This window comes from Simochromis diagramma, unplaced genomic scaffold (genome assembly GCF_900408965.1).
Source record: "Simochromis diagramma unplaced genomic scaffold, fSimDia1.1 OVJJ01000205.1, whole genome shotgun sequence".
Lineage (NCBI taxonomy): Eukaryota > Metazoa > Chordata > Actinopteri > Cichliformes > Cichlidae > Simochromis > Simochromis diagramma.
In genome coordinates, this window is record NW_024386782.1 from 10,432,307 (window position 1) to 10,447,986 (window position 15,680).

The window sequence follows — 15,680 nt, forward strand, 5'->3', positions numbered from 1 at the left end:
TTTTACATCCTGATGGACTGAGAGGGTGCTTGACAGAAATTTGCACCTGCCCACATTTATACATGAACTGGTAACAGGTAGCGCAAGAAAAAAGTTTCAGGGTCAGACGAACCAAATATTGAGCTATTTGGCCACAATGACAAGATGTATGTTTGGAGTAATAAAGGTGAGGCGTTCAAACCCAAGAACACTGTACCAGCTGACAAGCATGGTGGTGGTAGCATCATGCTCTGGGGCTGTTTCGCTGCCAGTGGTGCTTGTACACTGGATAAAGCGGATGAAAAAATGAAGGAGGACTATACTGAAAATTTGAGGACTGTGCTGGGTCAGTGCCAGGAAGCTACATCAACTCTGCCAGTTCTGCTAAGAAGAGTAGTCAAATATGCAGCCAGAAGTATGTCAGAAGCTTGTTGAGTGTCTGGTTCAGGTGCAATTTGCTAAGGGATGTATAGATGTATATACTTTTAACCCTATGTGGATTAGAGACCATTAAAAAGAAATTCACACTTGTGCAGCCAATTCTTGTTTTTCTTGTTTTAATTATAATCCCAAATTACCATAACATTCATGCCCATGACGAGTAACTTCTGAGGACAACTGTACATTCATAGAGCCATCAGTCTATAGGCTACTTCCAGGTCCAGGTCACCCTATCCCACTGCTTTAATTATGCACACCAAGAAGGACCCCCATCTGTGTTTTTAGTCCAGGTGATGTTGTTCCTTGGTCTTTCTATTTATTGGCAGGTACTGAGTGAAAAGACAACCATCAGTTTCTGGGTTCTCTGTGTCATTATTCTATTTTCTAATATTTATTTATCTAAAAAAAAAACAACCAAAAGCAAACTTTCATCCAACTTTCATCTTGTGTCGGATTATTGGACTGTCAGGACTATATAGGTAGGTAAAACATACATTCTGAAAAACAAAGGCTGATTAATACAACAGGAAAATAGAGAGTGCATAATAAGAGTGTGACACCTTTTTGAACATATATATTTTTCTCCACTGACTGTATTTAACCTTAGATGAGAAATCCTAAATTGAGAATTTCTTGTGTTTTGTTTGCTTTTTTATAAGAGGGGTGAAAGATATACAGCAGTCACTTATAAACTGGTGAAAGTTGCAATACAGTGTCAGTATTAAAGGAATTGATATATTGTTTTTAGAAAAGGCACGAAATTTGGTGCATATACAAACAGCTTTTAGAGGATAGAAATATCAATAACAACAGGCTGTCTACATTTTTCACAAGTATTTTATAAAACCCTTAGCTACTAGGCTGTAAAAGTCACTCGTTGCTTTCAAAAGGGTACAAACATTGTAATTATCTGTGTAGTATTTAGCGTATTGGATGGCATGAAGCAGGATATCATGTCTCTCCCAACTCTAACATGCTTTCTCCTGCACTCTGTGTGGGCTACGCTACATTCGCTGATCAGTTTCCAGTTTCACCGCCTATTCTTCCAAGTTCTAAGAGTGCGGCCTGCATCTTTACATTAACTGTGAATGTGTGCGCATGTGTGTGTGCCTGTGTGTGTGTTTGTGCTTTAGAAGGTCTTGGTGTTTTAGCAGATTAGTTGGGAGCTATTTGCTGTTGTGTGGTCTGTGTCACATTTCTGCACTGGTGGCGATCCTCTTTTGCTGGTTTTACCTTTCTGTATCTACCCTTGTCATTTTCAGAAAGAGGCTATTCTGCATGGAGTGAATGAGCACAATCAACATGGAGAACAGCAAGGTGACCAGTCGTCCGTGTAGAGCCTAAAATGAAAGTTTTTACCTCAGAACAAACGTGCAGTGTTTTTAAGAGCAGTCACTGGCAAATAAAGTCACTAATTGCTGCAGAGGGTTGTAGACATAACTGAAAAGAAGCATTTGTGTTCAACTACTGTGGCAAATGGAAATACCTATTCGTTTCAGTTCAATTTATATATTGCCAAATCACAACAACCTTTAACTCAAGGCGCCGTGAGTTTGAGTTTGTTTATTTAAATAAAAAGCAAAACAGATTTATTGTAAAATCCTTTTGCTACATGTGTTGAACTGCCCCTTAAAGCACTGCTCATCCCTGCTGTGTGCATGTCCCCAGCAGCCAGTGAAGGAGGTGCCCCCCCTGCCTCGCCACCCAACCCCTCTTCCTGTGACCTCTTCCTCTCTGACCCCTGCTGTCACTTCAAAACACCACACCACAGGCTCCATCCAGCATGTGCAGGTGGCCTCATCAGGTGACTAACACATCCAGCATATTTGCATTTATTTATGTATTTGTTAAAGTAATGTAAGAATATGAAAATGCAGCCATTACATGTGTAACTGACAGCCTTGTTCCTGTTCTTTTCTTATACTCATGATCACACTAGATATCTGCAGGTAACACAGGATTTCACATACAGATATATATGTAAATATATATAATGTTTGTTTACTTGTTTACAGTGGTGACATCGTTCAATCATCTGAGGCCTCCAGAGAGGGACCTCACGCCGTTCTCTCAGATGAAGTCTGTTAAGTCTCTGAGGCATGCCGGCTTCACTGCGGTCTTCACTGGACAAGCGGTGAGCTGGCTGGTGCATTGTTATGTACCGTACTGTACTGTGTTACATATCAGCGTGGCTGTAGCTCAGGAGGTAGAGCAGGCCCTCTGCTAATTGGACGGTTGATGGTTCGATACCTGGCTGTTCCAGTCTGCATATATAAGAACCGGCCTGTTCTTATATAGCACAAAAAATAACAATAAATTCGTTGTGAGCACCGCCCCCTATTTACACAATAACCCAGTCTAAAAGTGGATTCCCTGGTGCTGCTGATGGAAACCTGGAATGGACAAATTCATCCATTTTTTAATCATCCATCCATCCATCCATCCATCCATCCATTCTCTTCTGTCTTCTGCTTCCTATTTAGGGTTGTTGGGGGCTGGAGCCTATCCCAGTGGATGCTGGGATATTATTCACAGATCATGATCTTCATCCCACGGAAATGACAGCAATTTCCTCTACATAACACCGTGTGACGTTAACAGAATGTAACCTGAAAAGTGAAGTGCCTTAAACTGAATTCTTCCAAATGACCAACAGGGGGCGACTCTGGCTTCAAAAAATCAGACTATCGTCTAACCTAACCCTAACGCAGATTGAGTCTATAGGGGAATGGTATTATTTCGAACTGTGTAGGACCTTAGTAAACACATTTTGCCAATTATTGTTTTTAGACTTTATTATAACAGAAATATTTATTATAACAGAAAAACTAAGAACTGAGGGGGAAGATACGCAGAAAATGACAACAGTGAATTGAAATCCCTGCCTCTACAATAGCCTTTCGAGAAATCAGTTATCTGTGCAACCCAGTGAGCTAAACCAGCAGTCTGATGAGTCTGACATCATCGTGAAAGAATAAACTGTCTTTATTAGAAAAAATGTTTATGAGGATTTAATTTCAGGGATTTTATCTTCAGAGCCGGAGCTCAGTACTTTCCCTCTGTCTCACATTATTGCGCGGTGACAGAAGCTTGACGGTGGGGAGGTGCCGGAGGAGTTACCGATTGTCGACGTGATCTTGGCTGACATTGACTCCCTCGTGCCGACACATGACGAAACAGGCCGTCCTATTGCCGAGTGGAAACGACAGGTGATGGTGCGGCAGCTGCAGGTCAGGCTGCAGGATGATGAGGAACAGAGGAGACAGGTACTGTCCAGCTTTTATACTGCACTGTGTATGCAAAATTCCCAAAGCGTTGAGCTACTTGCTTAAAATCCATATTGTTCCCTGTAACAGGACATAGCTAATGGCTACATGCCAGTTGACGGCTGGAAGTACTCCCAAGCCCACAACGCAGTCTTGGGACCCTTCGGTGAGCTCCTAACAGAGGATGACCTGGTGTACCTGCAGCAGCAGATTGAGTCTGTTTCACATCAGAAACGCTGCCAGGCGTATGAGCTGGAGCTGACCAGGCTGACTGAGGAGCTGAGGGCAATTTTACCTGATCCTATTGTCAACATTTCCCTCAACAGAGAGGTTCTGCAGCAGATGGACTCTGAGGGGAAATTGCAGCTGACTTTGCCAATCTGGTGCAGCCGTGTCTCAGAGATTATCAAGAATATGTCTCTCCTGGTGGCTAATCTGACTCAAATCACAGAAAAAGATGGTGAGATGGGGTTAGTGGAGGGCATGGTGGAAGGGATGAAGGGTTTACAGAAGATAAAAGGTAACCCAGGAATTGAACTGGGACAGGGATTAGTGCAACCAGGTCTAAACTCAGAGGAAGCCCATGTGGAGGCCTCCAGTGTATGTAGGATACCTCACATAGGGATGGCATCTGCTTTTAGCCATCGTTTGGAGAGCAACAGCTACAGAAGAGCACAAAGGGAAAAGGTGGAAAGGGAGATCCAGCAGTCTGGAGTCTCAGTTAGAGACCTCAGATCAACCTTTGAGGGTCAGATTGGTAGCATTTATCCCTTTGCTGGGGTTATAAAAGCAGGAGGGGGGTTGACAAACCAGGCTGTAAATGGAGCTTCAAGCGGAAAGAACAGCGATGTCAATACAAGCTTCAAATGTGAGGTTGACCAACCTGACACTCCTAAAACAGCTGCACCTGTAATGGAAACGACCAGCTTAAGAAAAGAGCGAATCGTGGTGCTATTCCTGAGCCACTGGAAGAAATCTGCATACGCTATTACAGTGAGAGCAGCAAGGCAGAGGCAGGGACAGGCTGCAGCTCCAGGAAGAGTGACAGAAGCACAGCCCCAACAGAAAATCCCCTCTATGTTTCAGTTCTGCCAACAACGAGGTGCTGTGGATAAAATGCTGAACTCCTGGAGAAATAAACTAGAACTTAGAGAAGTGCAACCTTTACCTTCCTTTAGTGTTTCACAAAATCCTCCACTTTGTGTAACCTACTCCCCAGAACAATTCCTTCCAGATGTGGATGGTGTTTCAGTGAGCCACGACACCTTGACCCTCGATCTCTTTATGCTGGGTTACTTTCACATCTTAGAGCAGGATTTGTCAGCTGAGGAGAGGAAGATGAGACACCTCCTTTGCTTTGAGGTCTTTGACCATGTTGGCAGTTTTCCTTGGGAGAAGGTGCGGGACTTCCATAAGGCTGTCCTCCAGGAGATCCAGGCTGGGAGGCGACAGTGGAGCGACGGCTTCGAGGACATCAAATTTCACTTCTTTGGTGATTCAAATCCATGTCACTGTCCACCACCATCATCATCATCATTGCTGCCAGATTCCAAATTAGTACCCAAAGTTATAGTTCAAAGTTCTACTCCGGATGAGCGCTGCAGTGACACAGACTTCTCCTGCTTCCACAATGAAGACATTTGTAAATATATCGACCGCAGTTTTGCTTTCTGGAAAGAGAAGGAGGCGGAGTTGTTTGACTTTGAACATTAAGTCTGCTTGTTAAACGTGATGCTTTTGCACAGATTGATGTTGGTGTGTTTGTTTTGTTGAACTAATAAATTTTGATGCGGAATCCGTTGTAGCAGTATTAAAAGGTGTGACTGATAAATAGATGTAGTTATTGTGTAGCTAGAAAATAATGTAAAAAAATGTGATTTCCCATCTTGTTACACTGACAAAGTTACAGCAAACATTTCATACAGTTTAGATACTGTTTTCAGTTTACATAATTTGAGGGGTCATTGCAATTTGTTCGGACTCTATTTAAAAGGACAGTGCAGTAAAAATACATATCGAAAGGAGTTTGATGATCATGTTAAATGTGTCCCAACACATGAAAACAATATGTTCTCGGCTGTGTAAAGTGACAGCATCTCTTATTAACAACACACACTGTGTAAAAGTCGGCTACCCTGTGTTAGAAACCAGAAAGTGCTGAGTTTGAAAGGCAGGGAGGATCTGATAAAATATGTAGATGCAAAAGATGCATGTGCCTCTCAAACAGCAGTTATGTTAGAACGGAAGTGCATCTCCTGTCACTTCTAAGATTTTATGTATTGGGACTTAATAGAGAAATACAAAACATGACACATTACACTGTAAACATTAAGCCAAGATGCAGGAGAAATGTAGTACACTGTCACCATCTTCAATGGAAATAAGAGGTTAAGTAGCAGTCACGTGCTACTAATCAAATACACTTAATTAACTGATAATCAGCCAGTGTGAGCGCCTCTATAAAAGCAGAAGTTTTGGCAGTCTGCTGCTTTGGAACATTGAGCATTGAGGTGTTTGTTATTACAATGCCAAAGAGGAAAGAAATAAGCAGTAACCTTAGAATAGCAACTGTTGCTGCCCATCAATCCGGGAAGTGTTAATTTAAGGCCTTTTCCAAACAGCCAATCTTCCCAGGAGTGGATGTTCGAGAAAATACAGCCCAAGGTCAAATTGCAGAAAGGGTTGTCAAGAGAAAGCCTCTCCTTAAAAAGAATGTGGCTGCATGGCTTAGGTTTGCAGAGTTGTATCTTTAACAATAATCTTAGGTCCGATGAGTGAAGATGTTTCACCATAACGCACAGCACCACGTTTGGCAAAAACCAAACACAGCATAGCAGCACAAACATCTGGCTTGAACGACGAGTCAGCATACAGAGAGGAGTTGCAACAGCTAATGGACTAGTGTAGAGTCAACAACCTGTCTCTGAATGTAGACAAAACAAAAGAGATGATTGTTGACTTCAGGAAAGTACACAGAGATCACTGTCCACTTAACATTTATGGATCCTCTGTGGAGGTCGTCAAGAGCACCAAATTCCTTGGTGTCCACCTGGCGGAGAACCTCTCCTGGTCCCTCAAAACCAACCCCCACAGACTCCTCACACACACTCTTCACCGTGCTGCCTTCTCGCAAGAGGTACCGGAGCATCCGGGCCCTCACTGCCAGACTGCCAGAATCACTCGCACACATACACACACACACACAAACACAGGCACACACGCGACAAGTTCCTTTTGCGCAGTACTCAGTATTTTGCACATTTCCACTGCACTGTCTTGTGTCTGTATCGTCCTGTTATGTCTAGTGTCTTGTCTTGTTTTTTTGTTTGTTTTTTATTTGCAATTTTTGCACATTGCACTTTACATCGACCTGTGTTGATTGTCTGTTACATGTCATATGTAGCACCATGGTCTCGGAGGAACATTGTCTCGTTTCACTCTGTGCTGTACCACTTTACATGGTTGAAATGAAAATAAAAAAACACTTGACCTGACTTGTCTCATGGCTACAAGTCACGGGCACCTTGCAGGGATTGAGCTGACTGTGAATCCTCTGTATGCCTCTGTATCAGCCATTTCTCTGAGAGCTAAAGTTTGGCTAAAACTGGAGACAGACAATGATCCCAAGCACAGCAGCAAATGTGCAACAGAATGGCTGAAAAAGAAAAGAATCAAGATGTTGCAATGGCTAAATCAGGTTGTGTGGTGGGACCTTAAAAGAGCTGTGAATAAATGAATAGCTGTATAATGTAATGAAATGCAGTAATGTAGTCAAGACGAGTGGACCAAAATCCCCCCACAACAATGTCATACAGAAAAAAGCACTTCACCTTCTTGCTGCTACAATTTGACTTTTTTATTAAATAAACAATAACACCCTGCAACATGTCCAGTGTTGTTGTTCATCTTAGTTTTTATTTACCTCATTTTATGACCAGATAAATTTTTAGTCATATCACAATAGGTAAAACCTTAAAAATGACAGAGGCTGGACTTTCTTTTTACCACGACTCTATGTGCAGACGTGATGCTATAGACAGAGTGCCCCTAACACATTTTCATTAGCTATTCGGCTTTTAATCTGAAGTGATTTTTATTAATTTGTCAAATATATCAAAGGTACAATGATGGAAAACCCCTCAAATACTAAAGTAACAGTATCCTCATACTGTTTAGGGCAGGAGTCTCCATGGGCTACAATGTGCTCTGCAAAGAGCATAAGAAGGAGGAAGAGGAAAATCTGGAGAGTTGGAGGTAAACACTGGAGAGAAGAGGAATGAAAGTCAGCAGAAGCAAGACGGAATACATGTGTGTGAATGAGTGGAAAGCTGAACATGCAAGGAGTAGAGGTAGTGAAAGTAGATGACATTAAATACCTGGGGTCAGCCGTCTAAAGAAACAGACAGTGCACAAGAGACAGTGAAGAAGAGAGTGCAGGCAGGTTAGAGTGGGTGGAGACAAGGGTCAGGGGTGATTTGTGGATTTGGATAGCAGCAAGTATGAAAGGGAAGGTTTTCTTTCTTGTTGACAGTGGCACCGACAAAAAGACAAAAGGCAAAGTTGGAGGTGGCAGAGCTGAAGATGTTGAGATTGTCACTGGAAGTGAGCAGGATGGACAAGATCAGAAATGAGTACATCAGAGGGACAGCTCAGGTTGAGTCGTTTGGACATTTGCAGAATGAGGAACAGTGGATATACTGGACAAAGGGTGTTAAATATGGAGCTGCCAGGCAGGAGGAAAAGAGGAACACCTCAGAGAAGATCCATGGATGTAGTAAAGAAGGACACACAGAGTTTTGTTGAGACAGAAGTGGATGCTAAAGATAGGGTTAAATGGGTGGTGGATGATCCGTGTTGACGACCCCTGAAGGGAGCACTCCCTTCAGGGTGGAAACAGTGAGAAACTGTACTATGATATATAAATACTTACTTGTGAGTAAATGAATTGCATTTAATTTTTTTATAATAGAGGAGCAGGGAGCAAATGCACAAAATGTGTAAAGTTTAGCGTCATAAATGACAACAGACTATAATCTTCTCACGGGAGAAGTCATGGCAAACGAATTTCTCATGTTTTCGTTTCAAAAATGAATAAAATTATTAAATTGTTTACGATGTTTCAAACAGGATAACTGATCATTAACTTCTTAGAACTCAGAACTAGTCATTAGCAGTGTTGCTGGGCATTTTAATTCATACTAACATCCCATTTTAGGAAATGATACTGAATATACCTTAAAGTTACATTTAAATGTTTTATATGGCTGGTGAATAAATAAAAATTACAATATTTATTAAATAAATGTATTTTTAAAATCGTCTCTTAGGTGTTTCTCTTATTTACCTTAAACTAAAAATCATGGGCGTTTTTAATTAGTTTATGTCCAAGAAAAAACAAAAAACAAAACATAGTACAGCTTCAGGCCCAATAGAAAGGTGAGGGACTGAGATAGGTGAGGTCGCGCAGGCGCACAAGCTTCCTAAATTGACAGGAGGATGCTGAGCTGCATTCCCATCATTCTGTGAGTAGAGGAGGATCCCCCTGCGCAGGCATAGCGGGCGAGACACCGAGCGATAAAAACATATAAAAATAATCCAAGTCGAGCTGTTTATCTGCCACCATGTCCGCTGGAGGAGACCTGGGGAACCCCCTGAGGAAATTTAAACTCGTGTTTTTGGGAGAGCAGAGCGGTGAGTCAGAGCTCGGGCGGGTTTGGGTCATCCTTATCAAACATGCGCATATATCGAGGGCCATGTATGCAATCCGTGATCATTTTGGGAAGTTTAAAGTGAATCCAGAAGATGTTTCTAGTGGCTTTGCTATATTAGACGCCCATGTTGCCCCTGGCATAATTTGTAGCTGTGGAAATTTTGATTAACCTTTGAAGAAAAAGAAAGAGAAATGGCTCGGATATAAACGCAGATTCTTGTATATCACCTAGAGTGCTTTTTTGTTGTTGTTTTTTACTTGCCGCAAAGTGCCATCATTGGAAGCAGGCGCTGGGAATTGTGGTGTTTTGATGTGCTGCAGTGACCAACAAATATGCCCAGCCTTTTCCAGATAACGCTATATTTCCCCACACATCGCTTATTTCTGACACAAACGACCCTTTATTGTGTTATATGACAGCGTTTAACATTTCCCCACCACTCGATGGCTATTATTTTTTTCTTTTTAAAGAAGAAGATAATAAGCGGTCCCCCATGTGTCAGTTCGGGACACACCCTAGGCTGGCGATGTCTGTAGCATCTCTAAACCTCGCGGTCTCCGATTCGGTCCCATAAATAATCAAATAAAAGAAAAAAAACGAGAGCTTGACAGCGCCACGATAATATACCAGGACTATTTAATTCAATAATCCGTGTATTCAGGGTGTTATCGGCTGTGTATGTGCGTTGATGTGATGGCACAAATTCAGGAGGAGCGGATCGATAATGGTTTAGCGCTGTAAAGCTGCCCGAATACGTGTTCAGACATCAGACATCCAGAGTGGCAGCAGAGGAGCTCTTATCCCATCAAAAGCACGAGCAAAGACTAGAAAAACACATAATTAGGCCTAATATTACAGCAGCTTGGCCTGTTTGTGTCTTACATTGTGATGCTTTAGTGTGTGCGTGCGTGTGTGTGTGCTGCATGACAGGGCTGTGTGTCGACTGAAAAAAGCCTCACGGTGTGTTTGCGTGGCCTGTACTGCAATGTTGCTGTCCACGGTGCTGAAAGGAGGCCTGGTGTGGCCACTGCCCATCGCTGGCTTCAGGAGTACTGCTGTCTGCGTACTGTGCATGAGGCCCTTCTGGAAAGAAAAAAAAAAAAGTCCTGTCCTCACTCATGTGCGGATCTGATGTAAAATGGTGCTGCTGGGAGGGATGTAAATAAAAATGGAGATCACTAGGCTCACCTTGATCCTCTGAGATCAAGTCTCCTTCGGCATCAGTCCAGTGAGCATTAACAGCCGGTCTTTTTGTTACCGTGGTCACATTTCTGGACACAGTTTGTGTTTTCGTTGCAGTCACCTCTCACATTATTTTCAAGGATAAAAGACAGGGTGGGAGGGGGAAGACTACTTATTGTATTTAAATTGTTCACCTTTGGTTTTATGGTAAAACTATAGCACTGAGTAGTGATGGAAATACACAAAAAAGAAAGGAAAATGCAAAGGAGAAAGAGAAGGCGAAGAAAATACACACATAAATCATGACTAAATGGGAAAACACATAAACGATTAGCACAAAACATACAGACAGTTCACAAAAAACAACGTCGCAACATGACTTTGAGATTTTGGTTCTTATCTGAAACCTTGAAGTGGAATAACATTTGAATTTCACTTTAGATGTTTGCATTGTTTAGAGGCGTACATGTTTCTGTGAAGAGGAACATTTACACATTTGATAACAGGAAATCTAAGATAGCAGATTTTTCTTACTTTGAACTGAAATCCATTTTGCTGCCCTTATTTTGAGCTATTCATTGATTCATACTCACATATTAACTCAGGCATATTTTTGGTGAATTACCGGGCAGATTTTGTTCCAGTGAGTCATGGATTTTTTCTCCCCCCCTCCTTAATTTCTTTTCATTTTTACTGGCTTGATAACTGGCACTGGTTAAATATTCATATATAACTGTGGTGTTGTCACATCAATGAAGCATATTTTCATTATGTTGATTGAGATCATATATCGATGTGTCTGGACCCTGAAACCAACCTGTGTGTGCTCTGTTTTAGTGGGGAAAACGTCTCTCATCACTAGATTCATGTATGACAGCTTCGACAACACATATCAGGTGAGATCTGGAACAGATCCAGAACCTAAAAACAATTTAAATTATTAAGCAGCATTGATTGATGGTGTTGCTGATTAGCATCTATACGAAAGAGGTATTGGTGGTATTGCTTATAATTGTAAAAGAAATTCAATTTTTCTTTTGGAGGTTGAAGGTTAATATGGGACTGTTTTTGCAGCGAGTGCTTTTTGGTCAAAAAAACTCAGTATATTAGATTTTCACGAATTATGTCCTGATCTGAATCATGCCATTTATTCAAACATGATTAGGAACAGCATTGCAGCACTATTAGTTTCTTTAAGAAGAGAAAATATATCATTCCTCCTTCGCCTTTCTCAGAAGTTTGGTACATAACAAGTCTGAAGGATTGGGCCCTGAGGGCAGCACAAATTAAATTAGTGTTTCAGTCAGATTCAATTTCTGTGCTTGTTGGCTCCCTTTTTTCCCCCTTTCTTAACAGCTTTATGTATTTGAACAAAAATCACTCTGCTAGAGACAACAGATGGTGCAGAGAAACATTTACATTTTAATGTCTGGGTTTTTGCTGATGATTTTCTCCCCCTCTTTTGCTCTTTCCTCTCCACAGGCGACCATTGGAATTGACTTCCTATCGAAGACAATGTACCTGGAGGACCGGACAGTAGGAAACCTCGATCTTCATTTTTAAAATTCTCATTTCTAAATACATGCGCAGATGACTTGAGGTTTTAAGTAGGAAACAGCCCAATTTCTTCTCTGCTTTGACTAATCCTTGATTTGATTTGCTTAATTATTCCCTTCCGTCACACACTAATGTGATTATGTTATGGTTATTTCTGGTAGTAACAGCTTTGGTGAGCTGACTTTTCTGGCCCTAATAACTCAGAGCCTTACCCATGGATCATCTGCTTTAGCCAGTATTAATACTTTTTCTTTGTCAGGATATTATTGTGCTCTGCCAGCCTGCACAGGAGCTGATACTGGCTTATCCTCCTGGAAGTGTACTTATAGGCTATGTGTGGTGTGGCAGTTTATGCTGAAGGCGCGTGTGTGTGTGTGTCTGTGTGTGTGTGTACACATGCAGGTAAGGCTGCAGCTGTGGGACACAGCTGGACAAGAGCGTTTCAGGAGCCTCATTCCGAGCTACATACGAGACTCGACGGTGGCTGTGGTTGTCTATGACATTACAAGTAAGCGGAAAGCTGTAGCCTGTGTATGATGTACGTGATACACTTGTGTGTTTCTGTGTTAAACAGACAAACACTTGAGTAAAAACATATAGTTTTCTGTTGGGTTTTTGAGACAAAAAAGCAGTATGTAATAAGAAACTCTGGGCTCCACAGATGTAAATTCATTCCAGCAGACCTGCAAATGGATTGACGATGTCAGGACAGAGAGAGGAAGTGATGTCATCATCATGCTAGTAGGCAACAAGACAGACCTGGAAGAGAAAAGGTAAAGGTGGTGGCTCGTAATCATCTCTAACATTTAGCTACAGTCTTCGACATGGAGGTTTTGTTCGTTAAATGAGCAAAAAAGCTGTTTGAAGCAACACGTCAATGCCGAATAAATTAGCCCGAGATGCTGAGTCTGGCTTGATTTTCCTGCAGGCAAATCACGATCGAGGAAGGAGAGCAGAGAGCCAAAGAACTGAACGTCATGTTCATCGAGACCAGTGCCAAGACAGGCTGCAATGTCAAACAGGTGATCCCTGCAGTTTTACCAGATTTCACAGCATTTTTGCCATCACTTGATTTCAGAGTCTCTGCCAATCCCCAAATCCCTCCAAGGTGATCACGCCACCACACAGATAAATCAAATGTTTAAATATGGACAATGTTGTTAAAATGTGCATTCCGTATTTAGTTCTTGCTGGCTAAAGATGAATGAAAAGAAAAAACAAAAGCTAGTTTACCGATATCTATTTAGTACATTTACTCAACTACTGCACTGAAGCACACATTGAAGGCACTAACATTTAATGTTACTAGCTATACCACTTAACATCCAGTACAATTTTGGAAAATATCAAACTTTTCACTTCAATAGATTGATCCTACTGCTGTAGTTATATTTTAGAAATTCAAAATTTTAAAGTAAATCTTCCTCAAGAGTATAAAAGTTCAAATCAGGCCAGCTTCAACAAGCGCTAGTGGACGTTTTTTGTGTTGCATTGCTACTTTTATTCAATACTTCCTTCATCACCTTCAGCATAGACATTAAATAAACATCAAGGCTAGTATTAGTCAAGGGGTAACATGATACAAAAAAAGCTCCCATCTTCCCAAAAATAATTTTTCACACATCTTGTAATGCACTCCCCCTCCCTCCCCCCTCCCCATTTTTATGTTTTACCATTTTTTCATGCCCGCTGCCTCCTGCTCTTTAACCTCCTCCCTCTTGTTCTCCTCCTAGCTGTTTCGTCGAGTTGCAGCAGCCCTACCTGGAATGGAAAGCCTGGACGATGCAAATCCTGAAGGCAGTATCCTTTACAGCCGCCGTGACTCACCATGCCGATAGCCAAACAGCCCAGCAATAGGCAGCTTATTTTTAATCTCTTAGTGGCTGCTGGCACACGTACAGATAGACTGCCGAGGAATCAGCCATTAAACCTTTTATGCTTAATAGAGGAGGAACACACAGAGCCAGGAAGATGGTGTGGATGCACAGGCACAGCACCACATAGTGGCTGACAGGGAAGTGACGGCAGAGGAGGGTGTGTGATGGAGGATGGTTGTGTAAGGAAGGTGAGGGATTCTTATCAATAAATGGGAATTATTATATGGAAACTTACAAACCAAGAAACATTTAACTTTAAAGAAGTGCCCTTAAATTGTAGTATAACATATGGATTTGTCTATACTATGAAGCTCAACATATTTTGGTTTGTCTACAGGTCTTGAGGATTGTTGGGAAAACATGGGGCAAAGTTTCTGGGGCCTCAGATGGAGCTGCATAACATTCGATCAGACAAAAAACTACAACTATGGAGGGGAAGGAGATAGAAACAAGTAGTTGTAGCATGCAGGACCTGAGTCCACATTAGCTTACGGGAATCTTTGGCTATCATTTGTGGCATGTCTAGGCCAAGTAGTTTACTTCGCCATGTGACTTTTCCTTAACGTGCCAATTTCCAGTGATTGACATCAAGCTGGACAAACCAGCGGAACCAGCTGTGCCCGAGGGCGGGTGCTCATGTTAATGCAGAGCTGCACTTGGACAGCTCCCTTCACACCATAGGCTTGTTGTGTTGCTTACTACTGGTTAGCTTCCAGTTGACTTCTCCAATTGGATATAGGATGTGGGCCTTGTATCTGATTGGACAAATCAAATGTTATCTTTCAGTCTTGTTCAGTTGTAAAATATTGTATACTTTGTCAATATGTAAGTGACTGGAGGAGAAAAGGGAAGAAAACAATTGTTGCAATGAAAATGAACACACACACACTGAAAAAAACAGTTTGGAGAAAAATGAGGAAACCAATGGAGTTCTTTTCGCTGTTATGTTTTGTATTTTTTATATATAAAAAGGGAAAGCACCAAAAATGATGCCTAAACACAGAAGGAGAAATAGCAGGAGGGTCGGCCATTTTTCTAAATAGCTGAACATGTCTGAATGTCTGCAGCACGCATGCACGCTGATCTGATCTTTGACCTTTGGCCTGCCCTACAGGGTCTCCGTGCTCTGGAAGGAGGCTGACTATCTTAGAATGTTTTATAGCATCTCTCTATAGCATCTCATGACAAGACGTATCTCATTTGATATTCCCACAACTTCCAGTAGGATCACCTAACAGTAGCTGTGAAAATGTGGCACTCTATCTCTCTATGGGTTTAACTTTTATAGAACAAACTGTACTGTGGTTAAAAAAGAAGTAATAAAGAGACAACTTACTATCACAACTCCCTAACCCTCCTAAAAGTCCTCTCCTCTTCCTTCTCTCCTCCCGCTATCCTTCTGTCCTTCCAGTCTCCCCATCCCTCCATCCCGGTAATACACATATAACAATCCACTGTAATGCACCGCACTGTATATAATAATGTAATATGTATGTTGTGAACGTCCCTCTGTAGAAGTGGTCCTTGTTCACCAGTATGAATAATGTAATAATGTTTAATGATTAATAAATTACAGATTAAAGGGCTTCACTCTCCTAACCATCAACATTTACCTGGTAGCACAATTATCTACTCTTCTATTTTATTTACTTTCTGTTTTTTTCTGA

At 41.6% G+C, this 15,680-nt stretch overlaps 2 protein-coding genes across 2 annotated transcripts; both read left to right on the plus strand.

The window, feature by feature from the left end:
- Positions 1 to 3,007: 3,007 nt before the first annotated feature.
- Positions 3,008 to 7,538, plus strand: espnlb (espin like b). Its single transcript, XM_040013772.1, has 2 exons — positions 3,008 to 3,686; positions 3,777 to 7,538. Exons 1-2 carry the CDS (start codon positions 3,633 to 3,635, stop codon positions 5,397 to 5,399), a joined length of 1,677 nt encoding a protein of 558 aa, XP_039869706.1. The 5' UTR covers positions 3,008 to 3,632; the 3' UTR covers positions 5,400 to 7,538.
- A 1,647-nt stretch (positions 7,539 to 9,185) lies between these two features.
- On the plus strand, positions 9,186 to 15,599 carry LOC120727478 (ras-related protein Rab-6B-like). Its single transcript, XM_040021754.1, has 8 exons — positions 9,186 to 9,377; positions 11,417 to 11,475; positions 12,062 to 12,115; positions 12,539 to 12,644; positions 12,798 to 12,909; positions 13,065 to 13,158; positions 13,870 to 13,936; positions 14,592 to 15,599. Exons 1-8 carry the CDS (start codon positions 9,308 to 9,310, stop codon positions 14,654 to 14,656), a joined length of 627 nt encoding a protein of 208 aa, XP_039877688.1. The 5' UTR covers positions 9,186 to 9,307; the 3' UTR covers positions 14,657 to 15,599.
- Positions 15,600 to 15,680: the final 81 nt, after the last annotated feature.

Bases quoted from the DNA above. Each gene is read 5' to 3' on its own strand.
- espnlb (XM_040013772.1), top strand. From the start codon at position 3,633: ATGGTGCGGCAGCTGCAGGTCAGGCTGCAGGATGATGAGGAACAGAGG. The intron at 3,687-3,776 runs GTACTGTCCAGC...TCCCTGTAACAG, and splicing joins ATGAGGAACAGAGGAGACAG to GACATAGCTAATGGCTACAT.
- LOC120727478 (XM_040021754.1), top strand. From the start codon at position 9,308: ATGTCCGCTGGAGGAGACCTGGGGAACCCCCTGAGGAAATTTAAACTC. The intron at 12,910-13,064 runs GTAAAGGTGGTG...ATTTTCCTGCAG, and splicing joins ACAGACCTGGAAGAGAAAAG to GCAAATCACGATCGAGGAAG. The intron at 13,159-13,869 runs GTGATCCCTGCA...TTCTCCTCCTAG, and splicing joins CAGGCTGCAATGTCAAACAG to CTGTTTCGTCGAGTTGCAGC.